The 20,690-nt window shown below is 49.1% G+C and overlaps 1 protein-coding gene across 1 annotated transcript in view; it reads right to left on the minus strand.

Annotated features, from left to right (window-relative positions):
- The window catches only part of tefu (Serine/threonine-protein kinase tefu), a 192,362-nt gene that overhangs the window by 128,836 nt on the left and 42,836 nt on the right, over positions 1–20,690 (minus strand). The window contains 3 exon segments of the mRNA XM_077642331.1: positions 931–1,203; positions 6,170–6,289; positions 17,316–17,551. Coding sequence (XP_077498457.1) covers positions 931–1,203; positions 6,170–6,289; positions 17,316–17,551 — 629 coding nt within the window.

The raw sequence follows: 20,690 nt of genomic DNA on the forward strand, positions 1-20,690 counted from the left end.
GCCCACCCAGATATGTGAGACAGTTATTGCGTCATTTCCATTCTTCAAAAACCAATTTGCATTTTTAGACTCTGGCAGTGGAAGACATGGGCACCCATTAGCAAGGCCTACATGTTTGGTTGATGTATGTATATTTTGGCATCCGATGGGCGGTATCCAACAGTTGCAGCCAAGGTCATACACCACTGTAACGAAGCAATGGATACAATGAAGCAATTGCAGGGCCCCTTTGACTTTGTTAAAACGAGGTAAAAATGTTTTGCCATCACAGCCAGTTCCTTCCTCTACTATTAATAAATGCATGTGTCCAGTCAGAGCAGAAATCTGTGGATTCACAACCGTGTGTATCACAACCATGCTGGAAGCAACAAACCATGCAACAGGGAGAACCCAAAGGGTGGCTACCATGAACAAAGGATGTTCACCGGCGGAGAGATGTGCAACATGAGGGTGACTGACACCAGAAGAACCCCCGCGGGTGGCTACTGTTGAAGGTGACGGAAGCTGAGAGAGGAGTGGAGATGAGAGTAAAGCATGCACGTGCGCCATCCTTGTGTTGACCTGGTTGTGCGCGAGCCACCTCCAAAACCGAGTATGCAAGACAATCAAGTGCAAACATGCACCAAGAAGACTAAGTGTGCAATAAAGGTGGATGTAAATAAATCTATGTGATGTGTCACGTAATGCAAAGAGCAATGAAAGTTTAATGCTATGCACTTCTGTCGGGGCCCACTGATCGCCTGCCAATTTCTTTTTCTTTAGCAATGAATACCAACTCTCTGCAGTGCCAATTAGAGCATCTGCCCAGCACAGCCATAGTGGAAACTATCGGCCACAAATGCGCCGGGACAGATGCAAATCAGGGGGAGGGGGGACAGATGCCTCATGTCAGGACACGCCTGAGCCAAAAGAGCGCCAATCATAGCTCACCGGTCCGCGGCAGAGGGAGAGCAGGCAGGCACCCAGCTCCTGTGGAAGAGCATCAAGTAACCAACGGCACAGGCGCCGTTGGCTGCTCGTTGGCGCTCCGCTGCAGCCCCCATCCATGTATGAGAGCAGCACGCCCAGCAGGCCCAGCCAGGCTGGATGCTTCTGCTCTGCACTGCCGCCCTGCTGCGACGCTGAGGATGTGCCGCTGCTGCAGCCACTGCTTGGGTCGTCCAACTCTTGCAGCAGCTTCTCGGTGCAGTCCCGCAGGGAGCTCTGTATGTCAAGACGACATCTGGCTCACTTTGAGCATGTACTGAGAGAGTGGAATGGCGCTAGTGTCCCACAAACTTGCTTGCCGTCCATCACAGAATGTATCGTCTGTGCCAAGAGTAACCAGGCTGCCCATGCACCACTCTAAACGTGAATACACCCATATGGGAGTAAAAAGAAGGTAAGCTCTCCTGTAGAACACTCCCTTTTATAAAACGGAGTGTACCAGAGAGCACCTTACTCCCATTTTACTCCTTTCTGTTACTGTTTGTGACATCAGGAGAGTTCTCATGATCCAGAAAAGGATAGCTAACCTCACAGCCGACGAGGGCTCGCAACTCCAACTATGCAGCTGCGCAGGCGATCATACTGCAATGCCAGCATCATTGCACCGGTCATTTTTCGCACAGACAGCACTTGATGTAACAGGCAATGGGAGGTTAGGTTGTACTTTTAGTGTGAAAGCTCTACTTCACAACAAAAGCTGCAAAAGCCAATTCATTGCTGAAGTCTGGCACCTTGAATTGACCTTGTCAGCATAAATAAAGAAAATAAATAAATAAACACTGCCGTGACTGGGCTTCGAATCAGTGGCGGCCCGAACAGATCAGCTCCGCTGGCCATTGTGCAAGGGCACTATGCTATCGCTGCAGCCGGTCACGCCTCATGTTCAACTGCAGCACACTCTCACGCTGTGCACTGCACGCCGTTGTCTTAATCATCTTCCACTTGTGCGCAAGTCATGAAAGAAAAGGAAACGCGCTTTCAATCGTGCTTTCAGGTATGTGGCGTTGGTGTCTACCTACAAAAACATGCTTTCGCACAATATTTCTCGTTAAGCAATGCTAAACAGCTAGCAATTTTTTAAATAACTGTGCAATGCATCGAACATCTTTGCTTAACTGAACAGATATGGCGCTTTAATTTCGAATACAGTTCTGGTTTGAAAAGGTACATTAAGACAAAGCAGTACACATACTACCGTATTTACACGACTCGAATGTAAGTCGACGCCCCCACATCACATTTCTGATAAAAAGAAACAAAAACTTGGAGGTCGTTTAAGCTTGGCGTTAAATAATAGAATGCGAAAGAATTATCCTGCAGCCTCCGCTTATCGCCAGCCGCTATCGGCTGCCGCGCGCGGGAGCACCTGTAGGTACATTCCAAAACGAAAATGTATTACCGTATTTACGCGCATAATTTGCGCACTTTTTATTAAGAATTTAGGGCTCCAAGAAGGGGGTGCGCAAATTACACGGGGATTTCGCGAGCGCGACTTGGAAAACTCCACAAAGGTCATAACACGCAATATAAGTATAGTGTATGTTTCTGCATATACGTCAGGACCCGGACCCGCCCGCACCCCATGCTGGCCGCCCCCCGAAAAAAAGAAAAAAGTTCACTCTAAATGAAAGGCCGTGCACCCCCCCCCTTGCGGGATGGCATGAAAGTGCATGCACGAAGCTGAATAAGACACTAAAACAGCGTCCTCGCTTGCTGCCCAGCCAATTGTTCGGTAGTTCCGGATTCTGTAAGTTTGCTTTCGCAGCTTCGTCCCGGAAAGCAACCGCAAATCAATAAATCAATTATCACACCACACAATTCTTTAACAGTACTGCGCGAGCGTCGACCAAACTGCTTATCGGCGCCTTATCACGGCGCGGAGCTGAGAAGCCAGTGAGAATAGTTATGTGCGCACAAGTTTGCCGACACAATGATTGTCGTCTATGGACAAACTTGTGCGCATGCGGTTATTCTCGTTGGCTTTGCCTCTCCGCGCCGTGATAAGGCGCTGACAAGCACTTTGAAACTTGCCGTATAGATAGTTGTAATATCCCATCGCAAGAAACGACCGAACAACCGAACACAAGCCGTCAGAGCCACCAAGAAAAGCGTAGCCGGCAGTTGAGTCACATGCACCAGCCAAACAAACAGCGGTGTTGGCTCTTCTATCAGTTGCCGATCCTCCCCGGAAGCGCTGCTGGCTGTTCCGAGTGGCGATGCCGCTGGTGCGCCGCGATTGTAACAGTGGCCCCTGACACCATCATGAACGCCCAGTGCACAAAATATTCAAAAAGCCTTCCGAACAAACACGCGGAATAGCCGAATGCTACTGGGTAGAGCCATAGGGTAGAGCCCGCGTGCATGATGGTGGTCTAGCTCAGCGCGGTGCGTAAAATATGCGAGTAAAAAATTTTTGTAAACCCAGGTGACAAGTTAAGGGTGCGCAAATTATCTGAGAGCGCAAATTATGCACGTAAATACGGTAGTCACTGGACTACTCGTCCACACTTGCGCCATCGTCCTCACTAGCGCTGCCGTCGTGATCGCTGCTGCGGTCCCACAGATCGTCGTTCTAACATTGTCGTGCAGCGAAATCCCGCACTTTGCAAACAGCCACGTCACGACATCGCGTGGAACAGCTGAAAATTTTGCCTCGCCGAAGCTGCCACACCTGTATCACCCATTGCGAACGTCGAACTTGCGGCCCAGCGTGTAGCTGTTTGTTTCTTCAGCGTAAAGAATGACAGCCATCTTGAATGTAGCTGTGAATGAGCGCCGGTCGCTTACCGGACCCGGAGTACAAATGACAAATGAAGAAGCACTGCATTAAAAACTTGTGAAACGCGACTGGCAGTAGTCAAATGCGTCAGAGCCAAAGAGAAACTATGTGTAAGCGGCATCGGCTCTAGCGTCGGCTACTGACACTCCCCAGCGCTGCTGCGGTTCCGAGTGGGGGTGCTGCCGCGATTGGAACAGCAGCCCTTCCATCAACTATGCTCCCTCGAGCGACGAGTGTGAGGTTGAAAGTAAACAAAAAAAAACTTGGACGATGCTTATTAAGAGTGAAACGAGAATGCGTTATCGGGCTGCCGCCGCTTATCCGAAGACGCAATCTGCGGCAACGTGTGGGGAGTGGGCTGGCGCTGATTTGCTGCTTATCGACAGCCACCATCGACCACCGCGTGGGATGGGGTCCGCTCGTTGACATAGCAACTGCTCAAGGCCAGCACCAAGAGCGATGCAACGAAGCCATGCAGCAAAAATGCAACCACGCTGTAGTATGCCTGATATATCGTTTGTCTCGCCTTTATTTATGTAGCGATGGTATGGTTTCGATTTTAAGTCGACCCCCCCCCCCCCCCCAACTTCGGATTTCCAAAGTTTGAAGAATAGGTTGACTTACAATCCTGTAAATACGGTAAGCTGAATCATCGCACATGGGTGGGGAAATACAACATACCAATATTTATCGGAGTGGAGAGAGCAAATTTTTGGTTGAGTGTTCTTTTCCTTGAAACGATGTGCAAGACATTAGTAAAAATGGACAGCCGCATCACATGCAATTTGTCTAAGTATAGTAGATAATTTATTGAATTTTTTTTCCTCATGCAACTGTGGTGTCAGTTTCAACAGCCAAACGGTGGTCATGACGTAGAAGATGAGTTAAGGTCACAGGAGGCGCATGAAAGCTGCAACAAAATTGCTGGTTCATTTTTTGTGATTGGAGCTCTTGGGCAGAGTCAAAGTGAATTAAAACGAATAAAAAAATTAGAGTGGACACTTAAATGACAGCATTAATGGGTTAATGCCCATATGTGCAGAATCTGTCATTCTCTGCTTTACATTCGTACATCCCTGGGAGTCCTCACACCACCCCTGGTGCAGTGGTGCAGCAGCTAAGCGATGCGCTGCCACCCTGCAATGGCAAGTGCTGCCACCGGTGGGGCTTGTGCGATTCAGGTTGCTTCCCCGGGCAACCTCTCTCGACCAATCATTAATTTAACTGCCACCTGTCACGGTGGTCAGTTTGCTCACAATCCGGTGGACAGGCTGTAGTGATGCCAAAAGGTCACACGACCTAGGTGGCCCGCATAGGTTGCTTCTCCTGGGATTCTTCACTCACAATGCCGACGATGCTAGACTTTCTGCAGAACGGGAGCCTTCACGCAATCGCGTAAAATAAGCGTACTGTTTTTGAGTGCCCCTTGTGACTACTCATCCTGTAGGTCACAGCCACTGTTCGCCTGTAGAAACAACACGCGAGAAATTCTCACTTAATTATTTACCACAAACAGGTAAACTACACGGCATGGCTATCCATTTTTAGCAATGCCTTGCGCATCATTCCAGAGAAAAGAATGTGCCACAAAAAATTTGGTGCCCTTACACCTTCACGACTCCCTTTACCCAGAAAGCAAGAAAACAGGTGCCATTCTGGCAAGCGTGTTTCTTTGTGCATTTTAATATGAGACATACAAAGAAATGCTCCTGCTTCACTGACTGAACCTTGCATTCACTTTTCTGATTTGGTGATTGCTTCAACATCTAATCCAAAAAGATGCGACAATGAAGTTTCAGGAAGGGTAATGGCATAGATTCCTGACGTCACTGCATTACTGTAAGGCAGGGGTTCTCAATCTATTCAGCCTAGGGGAACCCGAACAGCTTTCAAAAAGCACCGACAAACCTAGCGTGTTTTGGCTTTTGACTTGGTCCAACTAACATGGATATGCACAGCCCTTCAAAAAAAAAGAAAAAAAGAAAGGAGCCTAAATTTAATAACAATGATTGGATGCAATGCAAAACTGTCTGTTATAAGCAAGTACAGAATGGTTAGTCCCAAAATAATCTGGGTAAAAGGAAAGGTAGGGTTTGAGGCTTGCATAGATTTAGTTGCTCGGGGGACCCAAATAGTGCTCAAAGAAATCAAGCGTTCCATAGAACCCACAGTCCATGCCCCAAGAGACTAGCACTCATCTGTTCTCCATATTACATGCCTTGCCCAGATACTCTCTCAAAAACGAATAATGATAGCGGTGTTCATCTGCGCTAGATTGCTTCTGTACATCCGATGGACATCCGTTCTTGGTGAAGGACTTTCAGGCCCAGCTCGGACGTTCGATGGACATCAGTGGTTGCTTGGGATATGACAGCCATCGCACACCAAGGATATGCAACCCACCTGGAGCTGCTTGACCGGCGTAGAAACAAAGAGTGCCTCCATTTCCTTTGCCTGCAGGTGGCACATTTTCGCCAGCAAGATGGCGCCCATGGCCCCCGTGTAGAGGCACGCTGGCAGCATCTGCAGAAAGGATCAACAGATATTTGTTGCCTTGCACAAAACCATTTCAACCATCTAATCACAAAAAGCAAGCTGAAGTGACATCATGCAGTGAAACGTTGCCACTGTCTGTGCATCCCATCACATGACTACTTTTTGATAAAATATTACAGGTTGTTAAGTAGTACACTGTAGTCACGATATTTGTTTTTCCCTCTCTCTCTTGTGTGCGATGTTGTTGTTGCATCCAGATGTTGACGTGGAGTGGTAGAGGGCGGGACTCGTGAGTGACCAGGGGGGGGGGGATGTACTTCGCGACTGGTGAGTTTGAGACAGGCGTGCAGGTCTTCTGACGTTGGCACTTGGAAAGGCTTTCCTCAAAAATTATTTATTACAATATTTAACAAAACTTATTTACATATGCCGACATATATCGGCCTCTCCGCTTTATACTAAAAAAAAAAGACAAAACTCCAACACTCTCGCGACTCCGGACCACCCTCGGCCACAACACGGCCAACCCGCCCGGCCGCCACTCAAGGAACTCGCTTCTCCAACTCCGCGACCCCGGGACCACCACCGGCCGCACACGACCGATCTGTCCGGCTGCCACCAACTAACCTTCCGCGCTCTCCTTAGCGCGCACCCATCTCCTTGTCCTCCCGCCAAAACTACACCCTCAGCCAATAGGTGACTTTCCCACCACATTTCAAATGCAACATATCACAACACAAAAGAAAAGCACACAATATAAAACACACGCCTTGCAACACAAAAGAAAAGCACAAAATATCGAACACACGGCTCGCTGCAAGCTGCTGTGGCTAACTAGAAAAATGCCACAACGAAGGGGGAGAAACCATTTATGACACATGCGTCCTGTTAGCCGCTCTGGCCTAGGGTGCCCGGATGCCCGCTCGCCTCCGGCGCTGGCCCATCGAGCAAGCCGCTGTGGCCAACTAGAAACATGCCACAACGAGCGGAAGAAAAACCATTTACGACACATGCGTCCTGTTAGCCGCTCTGGCCTAGGGTGCTCGCTCGCCTCCGGCGCTGGCCCATCGAGCAAGCGGCCGTGGCTAACTAGAAACATGCCACAACGAGCGGAGAGAAACCCTTTACGACACATGCGTCTGATCAAACCATTCCCCCTCGCTTAGGCCGAGGCTCCCGACACTCGCGCGCTACGCCGCCCTGAGAGCCTCTCCCTTTTGTCGGCGCGTTCCCCTGGTCCCCTTCGGCGGCCCTCCTAACGCTTTACCACGACGTAAGCCAGCTGCGTCGTGACACCTCCCCTCTTCTCCATTCTTTCCCCCCCATTTTTTTTTGCCAGTTCGAAAAAAAAAGACAATCTTTCCCCCTAGGCTGGCTCAGGAGGCCACACCTCTCTCCAGTGCGAGAATGCACTAAATCTTCCCCTCGAGATTCACCCCGAAAAAGAATACAGGCATGCAAGTACATGAAAGCAAGGTACACTGCTACACACCACACTGTACGCCACAGGATCGCATATTTAAAGTGAAGGCAGAGTATACATGAAGCATGCATGAAAATAAACAAAAAATCAACAACAGTCCACCGAGGCGAGCCTCGAACATCGCTACTCTCATGCTCCGTGCTCAGGGGTTGCCCCCCCTTTTTATTTTCTCATGTTAGGTTTGAATGCGAGAGAGCGCGTCGGCAAGCACGTTGTGGCCCCCTTTTATATGCTGGACCGTGATGTTGTACTTTTGCAGCGACAACGCCCACCTCGTAAGCCGTGCACTGCTCGATGCGGCCGTGGCCACATACTGCAGAGGGTTATGATCCGTCCTGACATGCACCTCCGCTCCAAGTACCCATGTGCTCACCTAATCCAATGCCCATACCACCGCGAACGCTTCTTTTTCAATAGTCGACCACTTCACTTGAGATTCGCTCAACTTTTTGCTCAAGAAGGCAATTGGGTATTCTCTTCCGTCTTTATTCTGCGCTAGGCATGCTCCGATTGCCTCCTGGGACGCGTCGGTTGATAGAATGAAAGGCTTGGACAGATCTGGCGGGCATAAAACAGCCAGAGTTGCTAGTGCACTCTTGACCCCTTGGAATGCTTGCTCCTGTTCACTCTGCCAGCTTATTGGGCCGTTCCGGCGGCCTTTCGTTAAGTTTGTGAGGGGCAGTACGACACGTGAGTAATCTTTTACATAGTTTCGGTAATAGTCCATTACCCCTAGTACGCTTCTGAGTTCCGCCTTTGTTCGTGGTGGTTGCATTGCCTCTATTGCCCGGACCCTCTCAGGATCGGGACAGTGCATTCCGGAGCCGACTATGTGCCCCAGATATTTTACGCTTCCCTGCGCAAATTTACATTTTTCAGCATTTACCTTGAGCCCCACAGACTTGAGTGTCTCCAACACCGCATCCAGGTGTTGGACATGTTCGCTTATGTTCTCAGAGAAAACTGCTATGTCGTCTATGTAGGTGCTTGCATACGCTCTGTGCTCAAAAAGGATTTCATTCATGATTCTCTGGAATGTGGCTGCGGAATTTCTTAGTCCATACGGCATCACCGTCCAGGCGTACTGTCCACTGTCGGTCGCGAATGCGGTTAGTCTTTGACTCTGCTCCTCTAGAGGAATCTGCCAATACCCGCGTGTCAAATCCAGAATTGTTATGCAGCATGATTTTGCCACAGTCGCCAGGATGTCGTCTACCTTTTTCATCGGGAAGGCATCTACCTCCGTTATGGAGTTGAGGAATCTGTAATCAACGCAGAGCCTCACACTCCCGTCGCTTTTCGCCACACACACCACAGGGTGGGCATACGGGGATTCAGTGGGATAGATCATTCCGTCCGCCGCTAGCTCCTGTACTTGTCTCTCAACCTCGACTCTCATCTTTAGCGGGACCCTGTACTGGTGACGAGGAGCAGGGCGTGCGTTGGGCATTATGCGGATCGTGTGCTTACCTGCCCTACTTTTCCCCGGCTTTCCCGAAAACACCTCATTGTGCCGACGGACAACTTCCTGGATACGAGGGTCCTTTACCTCTGCTTCGCTCATGCGAACTGATACTACCGGTACTTCTTCTACCTTTCCAAACTCTTCGTCCTCAAATACAACTCCGACAGTCCTTACTCCCACCGTAAACGGTTTCAAATTATTTGCGTGTATCCACTTTCGGGACCCATCCTCCATCTGCACAACGTAGCTATCCTTTCCCTTCCTCTCCACTACTTTTACCGGCCCCCTCCAGGCGTATTGCCCTTTAGACATGTCCTCATTTCTGACTAGGACGAGATCGTCACAATTAAAACTCTTCGGCCTTGCTCTCAGATTGTACCGTGTCGCGTACACTCTTTGGTTATCGGCAGCATTTTGACCCACCACATCTGACATGGCAGCCAGCCGCTGACGTAGCTCCAGGAGATATTTTTCTGCCGACTCATTAAGCGTGATAAGGAAGGGTCCAGTTTCCAGTCCAAGATTTCTCCAATATGGCTAATGGCCCTGTAGGAGTGCGCCCATAAAGGAGTTCAAATGGTGACACTCCGGTTGTTTCATTAGGCACTTCGCGATATGCCCACAAAAGGCACGGAACTAATCGGTCCGAGCCCCGCCCGTGTTCTCCAATCACATGCCGCAGCATTCTTTTGAATGTCCCATTCCATCTTTCAACTAGGCCGTTGCTCTGCGGATGGCCCGGGGTTGAAAATCTACGCGACGTCCCGAGACGGGCCAGCAGCTCCTGGGTCACCTTTGCGGTAAAGTTTGTTCCCTGATCTGAGCAAACCATTTCCGGCACTCCAACTCTAGAGAATATTTCCACCAGGGCGTCGCACACTACTCGGGCCATCAAAGATTTCAAACAGACCACCTCTGGCCAACGAGAACACACGTCCATCAAACAAAGAGCACACTTATGGCCCTTTGAAGACGGGGGATCTATCGGTCCTACACAGTCCATCACCACAACCTGAAATGGTCTTGGTGGTCTAGTCAGGGGCGTTATTGGTACCCTGTCAGACTTCCTTTGGATGGAATTCTTTTGACACTGTGGACAAGCCTGGCAATACCTCAGAATCTTGGTGTTCATGTTCGGCCAAAAGAATGAATTCTTTATACGCTGCCTGGTTTTCTTTGCCGCGAGGTGCCCACCAACTTCTCTGTCATGTGCTACTTGCAGCACCGCTTGCCGCTTGCATTTCGGCAGAATGAGCTGTCTCACCATCCTCCCGTTTATCTTATATGAATGATATAGCAGGCCATCGGTTACCTGCATACCATGGGTGCCCGCCTTCGCCTGTTGCCATGAGGTTTTCAAGCTTTCATCCTCCAGCTGTAGTGCTCTAAAGCTCAAAGACGTTGCTTCCCCCAGCTGTTCGTTTTCATTTGGTTGTGCAACAATTGCCGCCACTGTAGCACGTGGGTTCCCCAGATTGCAATGGTCCTCTCTCTTTTCGTTTTCCTTTTGCTTGACCAGTTCATAGTAGTCACTAACTGTTAACAAGCAGTCAATTTCGATCGCCAACTCCTCTGTAACTGCGCACAAGATGGCAACATGTGCACCCCTCCGATCCACTCTTAGTGGTACATACGCCAGCCCCACTTCAATCTGACGCCCGAAGGCTCCCTTCAATGTTACTTTGCCTCGTGGGTCTACCAATTCCTGTGGCAGCAGTGACTTCCTGACCACTGTGATGTCCGCGCCCGAATCCAATCGCGCCAAGATGACTGATTCGCCCGAACACAGAGGAACATCGGCTACGTGTGTCACTGCCAATTGAGTGCTCCCTTTTGGCTCCTGATCCTGGCACCGAATTTCAGCGCTTTGAGGGGTTACTTCTATCACCCTGGCGGTAATCTTCCTAGTCTCTGTCTCTAGGCATTCTCGGGCCATATGCCCTGAACGGCCACAGCAGTAACAAAAGGGTGACGCAGCCTTCTTTCCTCTTTCGTGCTCCCATTGCCTGCCGGCAGAATGCCCCTCTGTGGCATCGTTACGAACACTTAAACCTAAGTTTACTATTTTTTCTTCAGTTTCTAGACACTCCCTAGCCATGTGACCTGGTCGGCCACAACGGTAACACTGGCGCATCATCGTCTGTGCTTTAAATGGCGCATTCTTCACCTCTATCTGTCCTTGCCCGTGGAGTGGCGATGCCCCACCCATCTCTCTTCTACGTCCTTCACCACTGGCCATACCCATGCGCGGAACGCTAGCTCCCGATGGTTTCCCCTGGCTGCTCTCCACAACCTCGACTACTTCTGTAAGTTCGTCGATTTTCAGCCAGCTTTTGTTCTCCTGAAGTGCTATCTGTCGCAGCGCGTCATTGGGCAGTGCCTCTTTCAGTTTATCCACCACTACCAGCTCCATCAGCTCCTCCGTTTCGGTCACTTTCCTACTGCTGGTGTAATATGAGTACAGTTAAAACTCGATTTAACGAAGTTGAGGGGAGCCGTGAATTATTTCGTTAAATCGAGAACTTCGTTAAATTGAATGAGGCATTTCTTGGGCACGTAATTCAGTACATTCGATTACAGTAAAACCTCGTTAAAACGTACCCGCTTAAACAGTACTTTAGTTTTAAAAGTAGTAAAGTCAAGTCCCCGACTGAGCACCCATTGAACATAATGCATTTTGCATCCGCATAAACCGTACCAGCTTATCGCGGTCGTATCGGTTAGCACGTACCATTTTCACTTTTCGTCGCACTCGCGCGTGACGAATTCACGCCGGTAGCACCGGCCCAAAGGACGGTTCGGCTAGCGGCACAACAATCTTCCCTAAATACCGCCGACGGGACGGCAAGCCACACAGCTAATGACAAATTGGCGCCAAAGTTGGTAATCATACAACTAGCGCAATCTTTGGGGGTCCGTATGGTCATCGTCATGACCCCCCGCGCTACTTTCGAGTGGGCAGCGCCAACACCACGACCGGCGCCGCTAGCGCGTATGAAAAGAAACAACAAAAATTCTTACTCGACAAGAAAGGCCCGAGGGGACTACAAATTTATTTTCCGCCAAAGAAATCGGTGATCTTTGCCTGCGTGCGCTTTGTGAGCAACGGCCGCACCGATTTCTCGTAGGTCTGAAGTGCGTCCAGCGCGTCTTCCGTTCCCTCGTGTGCGCCGGCAAAATGTCGCAGCAGATCGAGAGCATCCATCACCTGACCTGGTGTCGGCACGGGAGCTTCGGCACCTGCAGGGTCGTCGGCAGCGTCTTCAGCCGTCACTCCCTCCACGCTTCCTACAAGCCGCAACATATCGGCATCAGTCAAAACTTCCGTTGTGACTGCGTTTGCGTCGGCGTTCACGTAGTCTGAGAAACTTATGCCTGTGGGCACTCATCCACTGAGCGAAGGTGTTCCCAGGCATCTTCATCCTCGTGCAGAGATTCCCCGACGAAGTGGCGCGGAGGATGTCATCTTTCCCTTTCAATATTGTGGAGAGAGTACTCGCTGGAATGCCATGTGATGCAGCCACGTCACATTTCTTCTGTCCACTTGTCACAGCACGAATTATGTCCGTTTTCTCGTCCAGGGTAAGCCTTTTTCGTTTCTTGCAGGGCTCCATCTGCTAGTCAGGAGGGTTAGCGGCGCGCTTGCTCGCACACACCACGTCCGCGTTCACGATAGCAAGGCTAGACTGATGGAGGCCTAACAAGCTGAGCTTGACAAAGACGTGCGTTCAAAGGCACGGGGAAATCCACACAAGGGCGAACACAGAGCACAACACACAAACACACAAAAAAACACGCGAACTGTAACAGCGCCATCTATGAAATGTGGCACGAAACTTTTTTTACTGCTGGCGCCATCTCGTGAGCTCGGCTCAAAATTAAAACTCGTTTAGCGCCGCGCAGTTTGAAAAAAGCGACGGGATGAAGATGCTCCGCGCTGTTACCGCTGACTCGCAATCAATAAATTTTGGGGTGCTGTCTACAAAATAGACCAAAAATTAACACTTTTTCACCTTTATTTCTCGAAAAAAGGTTCGGTAAATCGGGACAGATCACGGAATCGGTTTCGTTATTTCGGGTTAGTCAAAGCATTGAACCCTATGGGCGCCTGAGGGTGAATTAGGATACCTTCGTTAAATCGAGATTTTCGTTAAATCGGGTTTCGTTAAATCGAGTTTTGACTGTAGTAACTGCGAAGCCGGTAGCCGAACTGGCGCCACGATTCCTGCGGTCCTTTCTTAGCCGTGTCAAACATTCTTTTATACTCTGTCGGGCTTAGTCTCAGTTCCCTCAAAATTACTTGCTTTAGCTGTTTGTATTGAAGAATTTCTTTTGTACCATTTTGCATCGCCATTGATCGCATGCGGTCAGTGAGGTAAGGAATCAGGGTGATGGATTGCACGCTTTCCGGTACACTGAAGGAGTGGAACAGCATCTCCACGGAATCAAACCACCCCGGAATAAGTGACTCCTCTTTCGGCATTCGGGGCAGTACACTGCTCAGCATTGTGGAGTATTTTACTGCTTCTTTCCCTTCTGAAAGATCAGCTGTGCCTTGTCTGCGTAATTTCTCTGTCTCGAATTCAATTTTGGCCCTCTCTAGCCTCATCTTCTCAATTTCCATTTCGAATTGCATATTGGGTCCAGGTTCGCCCCTTTGCGTGCTTGCCTCACTCACTCCCCCAGTCGTGCTATCATCCATCTCTAGCGGCAGTAGCTTACTCTTTCCCCTCGTGAGCATAGATCAACAAAAGCTGAGAGCAGCGCTGTTCGCTCACCGTTTTCTTTCGTCGTCTTGTCTTCAAAAGATCGTCAATCAGGCCAAGTTCCAGAGTTCTCTCAGAATGAACTTCGTTCTAACATGCCACCAGTCCTGGTACTAATCGCCGCCACACTCTCAAGTCCCGTTGCAATTAAGTCCGTCCTCCCTTGTTCTGTTCGGTTCCACGATTGTTCTCCACACCTACATCGGTGTCGAAGCTGCGATGATCAGTGAAGATCCGTCTGCAGTCTCTTGTTCTTGTGCTGGCGTTCTTCTTTCTTGCTGTTCGTTTTTCCACTCTTCTTCGCCACCCAAGGGCAAACGTTGCTGGTGAGCTGACTAGCTCGACGTCTTCTCAACTTGCGTTGCCTCTGTCTTCCTCGTTCCCGTCGCAAAGCAGCGGTCCCTTAATCCTGTCGACTGCGCCAGTCACGATATTGATTTTCCCTCTCGCTCTTGTGTGCGATGTTGTTGTTGCATCCAGATGTTGACGTGGAGTGGCAGAGGGCGGGTCTCGTGAGTGACCCGGGGGGGGGGGGGAGACGTACTTCGCGACTGGTGAGTTTGAGACAGGCGTGCGGGTCTTCTGACGTTGGCACTTGGAAAGGCTTTCCTCAAAAATTATTTATTACAATATTTAACAAAACTTATTTACATATGCCGACATATATCGGCCTCTCCGCTTTATACTAAAAAAAAAAGACAAAACTCCAACACTCTCGCGACTCCGGACCACCGTCGGCCACAACACGACCAACCCGCCCGGCCGCCGCTCAAGGAACTCGGTTCTCCAACTCCGCGACCCCGGGACCACCACCGGCCGCACACGACCGATCTGTCCGGCTGCCACCAACCAACCTTCCGCGCTCTCCGTAGCGCGCACCCATCTCCTTGTCCTCCCGCCAAAACTACACCCTCAGCCAATAGGTGACTTTCCCACCACATTTCGGACGCAACATATCACAACACAAAAGAAAAGCACACAATATAAAACACACGCCTTGCAACACAAAAGAAAAGCACAAAATATCGAACACACGGCTCGCTGCAAGCTGCTGTGGCTAACTAGAAAAATGCCACAACGAAGGGGGAGAAACCATTTACGACACATGCGTCCTGTTAGCCGCTCTGGCCTAGGGTGCCCGCTCGCCTCCGGCACTGGCCCATCGAGCAAGCGGCCGTGGCTAACTAGAAACATGCCACAACGAGCGGAGAGAAACCATTTACGACACATGCGTCTGATCGGACCATTCCCCCTCGCTTAGGCCAAGGCTCCCGACACTCGCGCGCGACGCCGCCCTGAGAGCCTCTCCCTTTTGTCGGCGCGTTCCCCTGCTCCCCTTCGGCGGCCCTCCTCACGCCTTACCACGACGTACGCCAGCTGCGTCGTGACAACTGTCTTTTTTCTTTCAGAAATATTCACCACATTTCATCCCATTTTACACTCTCTCCAGTGCACCCTTCAAAGAAAAGCACCGCTCACTTCACATCACCGATGATATGCTTTCAGCTTCTTGCATTATTTGACACCACAGTGTTTTCCATTTATTGCTTGAAATGGAAACATTGATCCACTAGAATTACTGCTGACAAGACGTGCGTCACTGTGCCACAACAGCTTTATGTGGAAACTCAAATGGAAGCCACACATACTAAAACTGTCTAATTATTATCTGGCGGCTGGGACTATACCTCACTGACTTTCGTAGCCACCTCCGAGGGCCCCATGCAAGTACATGCTCCTCTATTTGGTGCCACTGTTCATCTCGGCGTAACAACTCCATCACAAGTTGGCAACCAACACAGAGTTTCCGGTTTACTCCCTTATGCGTACCCACATTGCAGGTTCACCAGTTTTGGGCACTTAGCTAAACAAGCTTTCCTTGCATCTTTAGCAGCAAACAGCAGTGTGGGTACTGGTGAGTGTATGTTTTCTTCTATGAAAAATTGTGTGGTTATACCACAAAACATGAGCTCACTATTGCCCTGGTCTTAAAACCACTCCTACATGTATATCGGAGAACTGCAGATTGGGCTAGTTGGTGATGCATAGTGGTGGTTCGACAGCGCAACAGCACACACAGACCAAGTAGGAGACGAGACAGCGCTGGTTTGTGTGTCTCGTCTCCTACTTGGTCTGTGTGTGCTGTTGCGCTGTCGAACCACCACTATGTATGTCGGGTAGGGTGCTAATTAGACAGCATGTTCAAAAACGTGGCATTCTGAGCTGTACATCTTTTGTCAAAGTCTCAAAGCTCTGCACACTGCCCACATTTATTTTTGTTTCAAAATTACAGTTTGTATTCATTGTACTGTACACAATACAATAAAATCAAATTTGTATCGTACTGTATACAATTTACATGTGCTTCTTGACTGGAGATTTGATTATTCCACCCAATCTCTCATTGGTTATGGCAAACGGAGGATAAAAATAGAAGTATACTGTTAAACCTAGATACAACGAAATTAAGAAAAGTGAACTATTTTTTTTATATGAAGGTTGCCATTACATGAAGTTTTTGGGCGAAGACTTTCAAAAGCACAATGCAGAATGGAAGCCAAAATGAGAAATCATTGTAGAAAAACTTGCCCAGCGAGCGTTAACTCGATGCTGTAAACAAGGGGCAACATTATGCGATTGCACTGACAACATAAGTGTGGCAGCAGCCACCACCTTCTACACTGTGGCTCACAAAAGAGATGGCGGAGACGAGGGGAGTCAGAAGCACCCTCTTCTTCGCGCGTGTCCCCTCTCTCGTTGTCCTAGGAAAAAACTCTTGTGACCGCTGCGCTCTGTTGTCCACACTCCAGCCGCGCATCTGCTGTTGGTGCCGTAATCATGTGAGCATCCAAGCGACAGCGTTGGAAAAGCACTGCTCATCCCATACCTCCTTGCTTCCTTTGCTACATCCTGTTCTTTTGCACAGCCTTCGAACGTTAACTCTATTGTGCCACTTGGTGCAATGCCACAAGAGTGAAGGCTGTGGAGGCTGCTTCATTTGCCATGGCGAGGTGCCGATAACGCTGGAGCTAAGCACCAACGGCACGTCGTGTCAACTGTGCTCACTCGTTGCTAACACTGACGTTGATCTCACGGCAGCTCGCGTTTTACCATCACAAAATGTTTGTGCGGCTCCATCAAATTTCAGTTAACACAGGCCTAACAAACAAACTGTCGCTGTAACATCTTTTTACGTGCGAAAATTTTCGTTGCAGTTTGCCCTTAAGCACAGCTATCAGAAATGCGTTGAATACTGAACAAGTGCAAAAACAAAGGCTCTTAGATTCTGCTCAGTAGATGCGATTTATTTTCTCTCCCAACAGCCCATTCAAGGCATACCTCAGCCGACTCGAGGAACGCCGAACACTGCTTGCTCAGCCTATCCAGCGCAGTCTCCCAGGCGATCTCTACTACGGCTGCAGGGGACACGGCCACTGACGGCTGCCGTTCGCTGTCCGAGTCCTTGGAATGAGCGGCAGCCACCTGCTCGCCATGGCACAATGACGGCTGGGCGGTGGCACGGCGTTCGAGGTCAGCCTCCAACTTTGCCCTCCAGAGGTACGGGTCCTGCCAAGCTACAACAGGAAAAGATGCAAACACTGATATCTCAAGAGTAAAAATATCACAATATGGGCTGCGTTCTTTTTCCCCTGAATACATGGAGTGCAGAATCAATAATTCTGGAACCAAATTATATTAACGGATGAAATTACATGCACTGCACAATAACACTTGACGTTGGTTAGAGTGTGATGGACAACACATATAAATGCACTGAAACGTGTTGTCCCTCTCGTTCTAACTCATAAAAATGTTACGATGCACAGCACATACATTCCTTACGGAAATGTATCTAGTATGGAACCAACTAACCTGAACTCAAGCAGCTCACATGATGTGCATCGGATTTATTCAATATACAGTATTTACGCGCATAATTTACGCACTTTTTATTCAGAAATTAGGTCTCGAGGAAGGGGGTGTGCAAATTACGCGGAGATTTCACGAGCGCGACTTAAAAAACTCCACAAAGGTCATAACGCGCAATACAGGTATAGTGTATGTTGCTGCGTATACGTCAGCACCCAGACCCGCACCCCACGCTGACCGGCCCCTGAAAAAAAGTACACTCTAAATAAAAATCCCCCCCCCATGCATGCATGAAGCTGAATAAGACGCTAAAACAGCGTCATCGCTTGCGGCCCAGCCAATTGTTCGGTAGTTCCGGATTCCGTAAGTTTGCTTTCGCGACTTCGTCCGGGATAGCAAGCGCGAATCAATAAATCAATTATCACACCACACAATTCTTTAACAGTACCGCACGAGCGTCGACCAAACTGCTTGTCGGCGCCTTATCACGGCACGGAGCTGCGAAGCCAGCGAGAATAGCCACATGCGCACTAGTTTGCCGACACAACGATTGTCGTTTGTGCATATGCGGTTATTCTCGCTGGCTTCGCCGCTCCGCACCATGATAAGGCACTGACAAGCAGTTTGAAACTTTCCGTATAGTTGTGATATCCCACTGCAACACACGACCGAACAACCAAACAAAAGCCGTCAGAGCCACAAAGAAAAGCGTAGCCGGCAGTCAAGTCACATGCATCAGCCAAACAAACAGCGGTGTTGGCTCTTCTATCAGCTGCCGATCCTCCTCGGAAGCGCTGCTGGCCGTTCCGAGTGGCGATGCCGCTGCTGCCGCCGCGATTGTAACAGCGGCCTCTGACACCACCATGAACGCCCAGTGCACAAAAGATTCAAAAAGCCTTCCGAACAAACACGCGGAATAGCCGAATGCTACTGGGTAGAGCCATAGGGTAGAGCCCGTGTGCATGATGGTGGTCTAGCGCAGCGCGGTGCGTAAAATATGCGAGTAAAAAATGTTTTTTCTGTAAACCCGGGTGATAAGTTAAGGGTATGCAAATTATGCGCGTAAATACGGTAGCATAACAAGTGAAAAGGCCAAAGGGCAAATGAGTATGGTTGTGCAGATGGTGTTTTTTTAATTTGAAGCGAATAGTAATTTTCTTCAGAAATTTCAAAGTGTATATTTGAATACTTCTGGCACCCAAATAAGGTTGAACAGCACACAAGAGACATTTTAAAAAATCATGTATTTTTCATGTATTTTTCTAGCATACAAGGCCACTCCATGAAAAAAAAAATAGTGCATTGAAGCTTTGTCACACTCATATAATCCATATCGACATATACAGTGAAACGTCGTTATAGCGAACTGGTAAAAAAATTTAAAATAGTTTGATGCAGCTGAAATTCATAATACAAAATTTCACCAGAAACTTGCACTAGACAAGCTAAATTTGGTCACCAAGAAAACACAAACTTAGAAAGACCTCTTTCGTAGATTTAGCACCGTTTCTAAGCCGATCGCGGAGATTGCAGAGGCTGCAAAAAACCGAGCGACAAAAGGCATTTAGGGTGGCTTTGCCGCACAGCACTGCAGAACGCAGCAGGTCAAATGCCAGGCAGGGTGGCTTCCTCACATTGCAGCGGCTTCGCGAAAAAAAAATTTGACACCAGGGCGAAAGCTATCGCCGTTTTCAACACTTCTGCTTCTTGACAGTCGATGCGAGTAGGGGTTGGCTGATGGAAAGCTACACCAAACGAATGTCTTGCTGGTTCCGGGGCATTACCGACGAGTGCGAGCGGTGCAAATGGGTGCCGACCAACTGGCTACCAGCAGTTTTCGCTGCTGCATCTTCTGCGGCGTCGTTGGCAAATGCAAGATAAAGTGTGAACCATGGCGTGAACGCTTGCTGCCGCCTGCCATCCGAGCAGGCATAGCCTGGAGCTTGGCAGTTCGACATATCCGTTTTATGACAAACCGCGTTCGATATTTAAGGTAAGAAATGCATGTGTTTGTTCAAAATATTTAGGAACAGTTTGATATAGCCAATAATTCGTAATACTCATGTTCATTGTAATGAGGTTTGACTGTATAGCACTGAAACAACACCAACATTTCGCAAAAATGGCCGTCAAAAATCAGGAGAGTGTACCCACATGCAGAGCCAACCAATTTGAGGGCTCTGATGCAGGTTCAGCCAAACTAGTGCCAGTGCCCATTACCACCATGATTCATGAAGCTTCACATGTCAAGAAATTAAGTCGTCAATGCACACAAATCGGTTCCACCAACAAAAACTCCAACTGCGCGCCATATACCACACTCACTACCGCTGATGGTCGCTTCCCCTGATAAGCAATAGTTACAGCAAGAGAAAACCTTCGGCTCTTCTGGTAACCTCTGGAGTGTGTGTTGCGTGCCGGGATCCAAAACTACAGCACCGCTGGCAGTTTCGGTCTGCCACGCCGACAGTCAACCAGGCTGCATGCTAGTGGACGGCATGAAAATTGCGCCGTTTTATCACCTTTAATTGCCACTTATCACCAACTGCTAGTCTTAATTGAGACTGCGTTGTCACACAGCTGTTGTTACTGTAAACAACTGCTAAGTTCTTTCCTCTAAGTTTATTCTTCATTTCAGTTGCAATGTTCTCTGCTGTTAAATTACAATTCTGGCAGCGTTCCCACATGGCGAACGACCCGTCATGCTACTGCAGTACACTGTGCCGGGTTTTTTGACAGCCTACATTTAGCGTGCACAGAACACTGATGGCACATGAGAAAAAGCAGCACTCTGCACTCAGCCAGCACTTGACCACCATGGTGGTCGGCGGCTTCCAGCGCACT

The sequence above is a fragment of the Amblyomma americanum genome, chromosome 11 (assembly GCF_052857255.1).
Source record: "Amblyomma americanum isolate KBUSLIRL-KWMA chromosome 11, ASM5285725v1, whole genome shotgun sequence".
Classification (NCBI taxonomy): Eukaryota; Metazoa; Arthropoda; class Arachnida; order Ixodida; family Ixodidae; genus Amblyomma; species Amblyomma americanum.